Raw genomic sequence first — 10,305 nt, 5'->3', positions numbered from 1 at the left:
AGTATTTTTTAAAGTCAGTTGTGAAGGTGGATGAGTCCATTCAACAGTGGAAAAAAAATTTTAAAAGTGTTAGACATACTGGAGAAAGAAGTATGTGGACTTCAATCAGTGCTTTTAGAATATTTATGTAATATTGAGTATTTTGTTTTCTTTTTGTTTTGGTCCATATAACTTGTTATTAAAAGAACTGGATGTGTGGAAACGGTTTCACATGTGCCCTTCCATTTCTCTGAAGTGTCATTGAAGCTGTAGAGGGTTTGCAGGAAGAAGTAGTGATGTTCTTGAGCCCAGCTAAAGCCTGTGGCCAGATCTGAGTTATTAACAACTTTTCATGGCTCTATTATATGAACTTTCCTGACAATGTCAAACCATCTCCCTCAGTAATTTATCTTGGAGATGAGAGACCTTTGTGCCGAGGTATCTTCAGGCAGTCCCATTCAGCCGTAAGGTGACAAGTCATGGTGAAACAACTCCCAAGGCAAAGAAACAGCATTAGAAATTTATTCAGAATATAAGAACATTTGTAAAATAAGTATTATAAATGCCTCTGTATAAATAAATGCAGTTTTTACAATTCTATATCAAATGAACACAAAATAGCTATTTTACAGCTGCTAGGAAACTAAAAGGTAGCAACACATTTAAAGCTAATTCAGTAAGGTGAAAAGTTTCAAAAGTTACAATGCGTGGTGTAGTATTAAGGAGAAAATACTAATAAAACCAGTAGAACAATACTGACATGAATGCAAACTTAGTCACGCGTGCTTTGCAATAGCTAACACTACATTCAAGCTGGTGAAGATTTCTACATAGAATTAAAGAACAAAGTGAATGTTTTTTCTGAGCACTCTGTGAAATACAAAGTTTCATGCACTCTGGTGACTTAAGAAAATCAAAAAAAGTCCAAACATTTATTAATGAATTGACTTAGGTTGGTAAGAACCACCTCTTTTTCTTGCTTTGTAAATGTATTATTTCTGCAACAAGTGTTAAGAGAGTTAAGTTGCTGTGACTCATGGTGCATTGCACATAGGTATTTCTGGTGTGCTGGCACTTCAGAGTTGCATAAAAGGATTTGGGAAGTTTTTTGGCTTTTTTTCTGAGGGTTGGTGCCATTTTAATGGAGCTGCAGCTAATTATTGCAATTGAACAGTTTTCAAAATAACATTAAACCTGTGACCACTTCCCTGTCGATCTTTTTCAGTATGCTAACAAAACTTGCAGCAGCTGCTTGCTGAGGCAAATAAATACACTGGTGGTGTGGCAAACTATGGCTATTCCTGAGGCTGGGTGGTACCAGTGCTGCTTTCTCATCTACAACCCTTATGGGAAAAAAATGGGAGTGGTAGTAACACTTACTGATGATTTATGATTTATTCTAAAGCACTTCCAGAGCACAGTTGGCAGCGAAGATACATGATAAATATAGTGAAACAGAACCAGCAAACTGTTAGGCCTGGAAAAGGCAGTGAGGCTGCAGCTTTTTATGCCTCTGTATAAGAGTATCTGAATTTTTATGGCAGAAATTTTTCTGTGTGAGGGCACTGAGGTCCTGGCACAGGTTGCCCAGAAAAGTGGTTGCCCCATCCCTGAAAGTGTCCAAGGCCATGTTGGACGGGGCTTGGAGCAACCTTGCCCAATAGGATATGCTCCTGCCCACAGAAGGGTTGTACCAAGGTGATTTTTAAGGTCCCTTCCAGTCCAAACCATTTTGTGATTTTATTACTCTAAAAGAACAAAAAAGCCTAAGAGGCAGCCCAGTGCAGTAGTGGTTTCTGGTCCTCTTCAGTGAAAGGTTATTTCACGTGGACATTCCGAGATGACCTCAAGTCACCCAGGTGTTTCAGATGCCAGAAGACAAAAGTATAACTGTCTTTTTGCCTCAGCACATAGTGGATACTTTTGTGTTTCTCATGTGTGCTCAGCTACCGCTGAAGCTGATGGCAAATGCTCACCTTCCTGTAGGTGAGAAAATTGGGCCAAAAAGGGAAAACACCATAGAGAGCTGCTAAGTGGAACCACAAAGACTGGAGAAACCAATGTGTCTCCTCCCTCAAGAGACTCATGCGCAAAAATTTCCATTCACATTATAAATTAAGAAGTGCAATTATTTTGAGAGGACTGATCAAAACCAGAACATCGCTACCTAAAAATTTTGAAATCAGCATTGTTTTAATTTGCTGTTGCCATCAATCACATGTGATGCTGGGTTTGTGGATGATGTATCAGACTCCAGAGAAGTCAGAATGACTAAGGAAAGAAGACAACAATAGCTACAGCAGTAAGAGATGGAACTCCCAACTGCTACAGTCCCAGATGTAACCAAGAAGTAATAATGCCACATTCTGAACATGAGTTCCCAAAACTTTGTTGTCTGCCTGACCTAACCCAACAGTAGACAAAAAAAAGTCCTCTAAAAGTATTTCCTTAGTACTCGTAATGGGAGGAGTAAATGAGACAAGTTATAATTCTAAATAAACTAGTACAACTTGAAGTGCAACTCAACGTGTAAAGCAAAAAAGGATAAACATCTGAAATCAGATTCACTAGAAATCAGCCTGGAAAACGCAAAGCAGAGGCATAACATAGCAGCAGGCTAGCACAGTGAAGGGACTCTAGCTTGGCTTGTTAAAACACACATGAAGCTGTTTTACGTACTCTCTCAAAAATAAGCAAATTCTAAATGTAACAGGTGCTGTGGCAGATTCCTGTATTTTGACCCCTACAGAAACCAACCTGATCCCCATGATTTGCTTAATGTTCATTAACCTAACAAGCCAAAATTTGCACTTCAGTCAGTTTGCTAATACAGTAATATGTGATTTAAACAAGAGAATGTTAGCAGTAACAAAAACTAACTTAAGAAGCTGTAAGACTTCACCATTCACATTCTGTTTGTGGCTGGATATCCATACACCTACACATTTATAGTTTGTGCCTATGTATTCAATATTAAACAGGTACATTCCTTATAAGTACCTTTTTTGGTCAAAAAAAGTATAAAAAGACATTCTACCTCTTGATCACAGTAAGCTGTAATAAGCACAATACACATGACAAAAATGGCCCAGCTTCTTAAAGAAAACCTTGGATATAGTGTATATAGCAAGAAAAACCAATTTTTTTTACAAAGTAGTCGCAAACACCATGCAATACAAATACCAGGAGGTGTCCTGTAATTCCTTACCCACCCTTGGCACAGACTGTCTGTGTGTGATGGTGAAACTCACAGCCTTTGGCCCTCTTGTGCACTCTAAGAAATGCAACTTTTATCATAATTTTCAGAGACGCAACTACACTTTCTTAGTTTTTTTCCCAAATCAGCAGGAGTTTTCCTACCTGATCTGCACTGTGAGCAGCAGAACTGCAAGCAGGGTGCAAGAGAAACCTTAGCTAGGCTGTCCTCTCCTCCCTCTGCAGCTGCCTGGTGGTGTAACCACAGCGAGTCTTGAGGGTACAGGATGGAATGTGTGCAGAGGGACCCAGGGACTGGGAAAACTCTCACATGATCTCTGAACTACTCAAATGAAAACCTCTTAACATGAATTCTGCTGTGTGACACTGTCACTCATTCGACACAGACAAAATGGAAGAGAAGCTGTATGAATACAGACATAACAACACAGACAGTGTACACAATTACAGCATGGTAATTCAGGCACTGCCATTTTACATTATGAAACAGTCCTTAAGGTTAACACTTTTATATCCCCATGACACCTCTCTGCAATCCCAGAGAAGGCGCTTTTAAGTATTGTCATCATTGACAATCAGAGCTTTTAGCATTTGAAACTACCTAAAATTCAACCTCCAGAAGAAAGGAAGTTGTAATGGCACTAAGCATGCTTTAAAGAGATGCATTTAAAGTGAAGTTTCATTGGTGTGAGGTCTGGAGTTCTCTTCTTCCAGTAAAGCTATTCTTTGTTTGAGCATTCTTACTTGGGTTTCATGCCTCTCCACCATGGCCATCATTTGTGATTCCAGTTTCTTCAGCTTATTTTGATGCTTTTTCTTTGCTTTTTCATAAGCTGCTACCAAGTTGCTGTTAAAAACACAAAGCACAGAAGGTAATTCAAAAAAGGCATGTTCAGAATAAGTGCTACAAAAAATCTACCTTGAAGTCCCACCTTCAGGGCACTCCAAAATTTGGGTACTGATCACCTTCCCAAAATTTACCAGTGCTTTAAAATGGATTAGATCCAAACCTTTTCCAAGCAAACTCAGATCAACGCTAATGTCAGTGTCTTTCCTGGGGACAGCAAACACCTTTACCAGTAAACTGGCAAAGAAAACATTTAGAATTTACTAGCTGCTGAGTAGCTTCTGTGCCTCCACCTTGACTGGATCAGAAAGCTTGAGAAGGGTGCTGCTTCTCACCACAAAGGCTTTCAGATATAATTTAAGGAAAACTACACTGTGAGTGATAGGCTGCTTGCAGCAAGTCCACCATATTCCCAGGCCATCCAAACACAGTGCAAGTAAAATGCCCTGAGTGAGCAACAGAATTTAGGTATGATTATCCAAGACTGTTTATTAATGAAGACGCTGGAGGCAAAGAAAAGGGAGTAGTTTAAGACAAGGTAACAGATTCATTATTTTATTTTTTGTTTGCTTTTTTAATTGTGCAATCCCTAGTAGTAATTCAATTAAGATTAACCTATTTCCCTGCCTTCTGTTCTTAACTATGTAGTTGTCAGGGGCCTCCATGGGAGGTTTATACCTCCCCCATCTCTAACTATAACCTGAAAAGTATCAACATGTGAATGTTAAGATCCAGAAACTTCTCATTAAGGTAAGGGGAATATTACAGTGCTTTTCCAGAACACAGCAAAAAGAAAAAAAATCGATGGTGCATCCATCTGCTGATAGATCACTTACCTGTTTGCTCTTTTAAGGTCATTAACAAATTCTGCAGATTGTTGATGTCTGATTTCACTGCTCTTCGTGAGTCTCTCCAAAGCACTCACTAACTCCTGCACTCTTGCTTTCAGCTTCTTCTCCCTGGATCAGGGGAAAAGGAGGTAGAAAACTATTTTCAAAACAGAAATAACAATTCCGCTTGGAAGTGCATTAACAGTTGTCCTGTGCTGGGTTGACATGCTGAAAATATTTCCTTACTACTACTAGGATAAAATAGGAGGTAGTTCTTACATTAAACTTTTCCGAAGATTGATATTTATAACATTCATAATATATATGTAATATTTTAAACTTCAGGTTCACAGATAGAGCAGAGAAGAGAGAAAACAAACTTCTCTCATACATCATGGTCTTGTATGCACTGAATCACATTAAGAACTAAGCACAACACTAATACAGTCATCACCAATTCTGAACCAAAAGCTAATTACATGGAGTGTGACAGAATGGAAATACGGTACCATGTAATATTTTCACAATGCAATTATCTATGTGAGGGAAAGAGAAACTGAACATGACAGAAATTCTGGGCAGGAACAAGCACTACAGCTTGGGGATTAAGCTGGGTTTAAAAAGCATTTCCCACATAAGTATGTGGCACGAGGCCTTCCTGGGGCGCTCCCTGCTGCAGAGCTGATGGCTGATGGCTGCTCAGCCCACTCCTACACACACATGGGACTGTTCCAGGAGCCTTTCTCTGTGGCCCAAACTCACAGCACAGATAGCCCAGAGAAAAATAATGTAGTTGGAAGAAAAAAAAAAAAGGTGTTTTAAGAATGACATGAAGCTGAGATCCACTGGGACACAGATTTTGCAGGATCAAATCTTACACTTGGGATTTTTACGTGTTTACCTGAAGGTATCTGTCTGTGCTTTGCCACCTAGAACCACTTTGCAGTGATCCAGCTCTCCCTCCTGCGCTCGTAGCAGTGCTGCTATGTGAGTACACTTAGCTTCTTCTCAATAATGAGACAACTGCCAGCTCCCATATGAGCCCAACGGGAATGAATACCCTAAAGTTTGTGAAAGCTTCCCCAGCTCTGCAGAGACCTCCTGAAATCCCCGCTCAGCAACCTGCAGTTCCCAGGAAGGCCTGGATAGGGCAGCCTTTCATCACCAGAGAGAGGGACAGCGCCTGGCTCCAGCAGCAACAGAAGGGCTTTCACGAAGTCACCCGGGGAAATATTCCAAGTTAGCAGTCTATCCCAACACACTCAGGCACTGGTTTACCAGCCAAATTAAAAAGGACATAAGAGGGCCCTTGTTGATGAAGAATCATCAGTATTCTTTGTACGTCCTTTATTTGAAGAAACACACTCTCTGCTTTCAAGTAATGCAATCCTTCTCCCTTGCAGTTAAAAGTTCACTGCCATTCACCCCAAATGTAAATCTCAATTTTTATATCCTATCTCAATAGTCAGGAAAACTCAGCACAGTCTACAGGCAAAATCTATGTTCTGCAAGGAAAACAGGAAGGAAAAAACCCAGAACATAAACAAGAAAAGATCAGACATGGCAGAGGCCACACCTAATGTGTTTGTGGCATGGCACCTACTGATATGACAGAAGAGAGTAGGGTAAATCTGGGGCTTCCCTGCTCCAAAGGCTGCCACAGCCAGAGGCTCTGGAGAAGGCTAAGCAGCACCAATCCCAGCATGACAACCCACTCTGAGCAACAAGCCCAGTGGAATAACATGCACAGTGTTCGGATGGGCAGAGAAATCTCTAAACTGTGTGAGGTTGATTTAACTTTATGTGCAAGAAAAAGTATAGCTGTGAAAACACTGCACACAGTCCCACGGGAAAGAGCCCTGCAGAGCCATAGTTCACTGGAGCTGAAGTCCTTCACACACCTGCTGTAACAAAAGCTGTGTGGAAAAGAAACACAGTGGGAAGACTTTGTGGAACTTTTCATGCATGATGAAGTTTGGTTACTATGGTGATTGTTACCTGATAAAACTATCACCTTTTGTCTTTCACTCACACCTTTCAACCAGCCCTGTTCAGCCTGAACTCAGCTAAACACCAAGCTGTACTTCACATTTGGTCTACGACATCCTCATCTTGCTGCTTGTCAAAGACAAAGAGCTAGCAGAGTGGTAAGCACCCTGTTTAAGCTACTTAAACATCTTTCAGATGCCAGTTCTGAACCAGTTCTAGCCAAATAGGAAACAATGGGTAATATTCCAAATCTATAGATGACTCAAATTTACACTGGCACCAGTAAAACACAAGTATTTCTTTAGGCTTTTCATTATGTCTTCAAGTCAGTGAAACAGCACTAGGTAATACCTACTCAACTTTAAACATATGGAAAGCAACTGGTGGTTTGATTGCATGTGCCAATGTCCCAAAAATCTGAAAAAAACAACCCACATGGATCTGTGGGTTGTTTACACAGGTTTACACCTGTTCCTACTTTTAAAACTATGTAAATATCCTTACTGAAGAGACGTTTCAAAGAACAAGTGACACCTGAGCAGCTAGACACAGCAGCATTAGAAAAGGCAGAGCAAACACATTGGTTTGGTCTGAGAAATGAAGATACAGTTAGTTAATATTACACACTAAAAACACGTAAGGTTTTCCCCAGGGTGCTGCACCTTCTGTTTGAGGAGCAGAAGAGAGACCTCAGAGCCGCACCTCACTGAGTGCACTGGTAAGAGCCCCGTGCCTCACAATTGTAACTCCTCCGGGTTCCCTCAGCGTCTATCACTGATTACCTCAGGTCAGGAAGAATTGTCCCTGTTTGTTTCTCTTCAAAACTGATTGCATAGTTAGGCAGTGAAGAGGAGTGATACTGAACCCTGAGGTGTTGTCTTCAGGGGATTTCCAGCACCACAGCACTCTCCAGACTACACGACGTGAAAAATCAGCCACTGCAGGTTTAATGTGGCAGAGCGTTTTCAGCACTGGAAATGCAGCGTTGTCTCCACAATGAGAACATATCAAAGCAGCAGATCAGGGATGGAACTGCATTTGGTGTGACAGACATACAAAATCCTACTGATGTAGGCACAGCCTGCTGCCACCAGACAGCCTTCCAGAGTCTGGGGTCCAAACTCACACTGCCTTTGTGCCCCAGGACTGCAATATGGAATTCTGTGCATCCCAAGAAATCACTTATCTGTGTCTTTTGATGCGAAGAGGGAAGGAGAAGCAAATATTTTTTGGAGAACGCAATTTCTGTGAGGCCCCAACTCTCGAGTCTATTGGACTGCAGAAGTCAGCAGAGCTTTTTATCCCAATAGTTCCTCCTGCAAGTGGCTAATGCAAACTGGAGCTGCAGAAAGCACAGCCACAGCACTTCGTGTGCAGAGAGAAAATGGGTAAGTATTCCTAGAGAAGGGAACGAGCCTATGATCTGAGGATATGGCTCACTTCCAGCACAAGGGCTCTCTGCTGCTGAGAAGTCAGCTGGGGAAATCCCTGACTGCTCCTTTTGCAGCGAAAAGCTCAGAATACGTGTATTCAAAAGCCTACAGCCTACAACATCCGCTAAATGCCTAATATGCTGGTAACAAAGGCTTTTGTTTGGTATTTTCACAATCAAAACACTCAGTGGGCAGTTGCATAGTGTTTTTCAAGGGCTTTTTGTTTCAGGATGGCTGAATAGGAAGGGGCTAACTGGTGTTCTCTGGTTTCAATGCTACCAGCTCAGAGAGTGGGGAATTCTGCCAGGGCCATAAAGGAAACTGTGTTTCTGTCAATTTGGCCTCCACACAGTGACAACCATGTCTGGCACACATAATGCAATCAAGGTCATGAGCACCTTATATTTCCCCTCCTGTTTGGGTTTTTCCAGACATGTTCAGGTTTCATGTACTAGAATTCATCCCAGATTTTCCTGCTCTTGCTGATTTCATTGAAAATTCCCTGTTGTTGCAAACAGGAAGCTGCTCTTCTCTGGCGCACAGAAAATTGATTTTTCTGCCTCTGACTTGGTGTGTACCCAGCTAATTCCCCTTCTTGTGAAAGCACCAGCTACCATCTCTCTGCCCTAGGGTCAAGAGCACCACAGCTCTTGCCAAATCTGAAGCTAAAGAGGAACAATGAGCTCTTTCCAAATGAAGAGGTGAGAAACTTTCCCACAGTCAGCCAGAGGAGTCTTGCAATCCCTAGGGCACATCCTCTTACCCATCAGGGAGAACTGCCAGTTACAGGCAGATCCCTTCAAATCTTGGCTCCCCGGAGGAGTGGGACAACCTGGTTCAGCTCAGCCCCTGATCTCTGCAGATACAAAGCCCTGACACACCAGCTTCAGGCTGCTGGGGGTGGGCAAGGGGAGGGAGGGAGGGAAGGAAGGCACCTCCTGCACAGTCCCTACCAATCTGCAGGGCCGTGCTTTGAAGGCAAGGCACACACCTTCCCACACTCCCACACTCCATTCCTACTCCCTTCCCTAATACCCTCCCATTGCAGTGACCCTGGCACCATCCTTCACTCCCCTCTCTGACTTTTCCAGTCGAACAGGGTGACACATGATTGTTTTTCCTAGGCATTTGACTCCACTCCTGTCAGGAGATAACAGCTGGATATTTAAAAGGAATGCAAAAAAATTCTCTTTTCATCAGCAGTTTAGACTAACATCTTACATCAGGCTGGCATGCAGAATCCCCAAGCTAATTCGAATGCATGCTTGCCTCACTGGTCTGGCTTGGCCTGCTAAGGAAAACAACCAGAGTACAATAAATGTTTTAAAGAGGTAACAAAGCAACACTACACAAACGCCAAGAGAGTCATCCTCTTCAAAAGCCATGTCTTCCTGGCTTACTCGCTGAAGCACCACCCGTGCTGTGCACAGGAGGCCTTTCCTGATTGCAGAGGTGATGGAAGGTGCTTTAAAAACCCCTTTGCTGGTGTGGAATACTGTACTGCCTTTTTTGCTGATTATCAAGATGTTCAGAACAGATCTCAAAAACCAGACAGTACCACAGGCATGTGTTACACCACCTGCAGTGGGGATATAGGCCAGGTGTGGTCCTGGAAGCAACTTACTGGCAGCAAAAAGGGAGAACAGCCCTGGAGCGAGGCAGCAGCACGCCTGCCACACTCACTGCTCAAACCTCCCACCCAGCTTTGCCAGCCCAGCCTGGAAGCTCTCCAGACCTGGAACTATTTGGAGCTCCCTGTGACGATTATATCCCAGAGCACAGCAGCTCATCAGTTCAGATGACCACATGGTGGTGGTAAGAACTACTTCATGTCAGAAATTGAGAAAAAGACAAATTATGGTTGTCTGTGAGGCATAAGGCAAAAACAGCTACTCAAGGTGCTGCTAAAGAATCTGTCCCTGATATCACCATGAATCACTTCTCTTCTTGTGAGATGGTTTCTCCCGGTGGGACTCTAGAAAGGGATTTCCAGAAAGAGGCCATGCCTCCT

General features: G+C 42.5%; 1 protein-coding gene across 3 annotated transcripts in view; it reads right to left on the bottom strand.

The window, feature by feature from the left end:
- Window positions 1–488: 488 nt before the first annotated feature.
- The window catches only part of MCC (MCC regulator of Wnt signaling pathway), a 195,024-nt gene continuing 185,207 nt past the window's right edge, over window positions 489–10,305 (bottom strand). For all 3 annotated transcript variants that reach the window (XM_085042557.1, XM_085042558.1, XM_085042559.1), the window contains 2 exons: window positions 4,879–5,001; window positions 489–4,042 (listed from right to left, as the gene is read on the bottom strand). In XM_085042557.1, the coding sequence (XP_084898683.1) occupies window positions 3,862–4,042; window positions 4,879–5,001 (304 nt within the window). In that variant the 3' untranslated portion in view covers window positions 489–3,861. The remainder of the gene's footprint in view (window positions 4,043–4,878; window positions 5,002–10,305) is intronic.

The sequence above is a fragment of the Lichenostomus cassidix genome, chromosome Z (assembly GCF_008360975.1).
Source record: "Lichenostomus cassidix isolate B80296 chromosome Z, HeHo_3.0, whole genome shotgun sequence".
In the NCBI taxonomy this organism is placed as follows: Eukaryota; Metazoa; Chordata; class Aves; order Passeriformes; family Meliphagidae; genus Lichenostomus; species Lichenostomus cassidix.
Note: the sequence above shows the minus strand (reverse complement) of the source record. Positions and strands in the feature narration are given on the sequence as shown.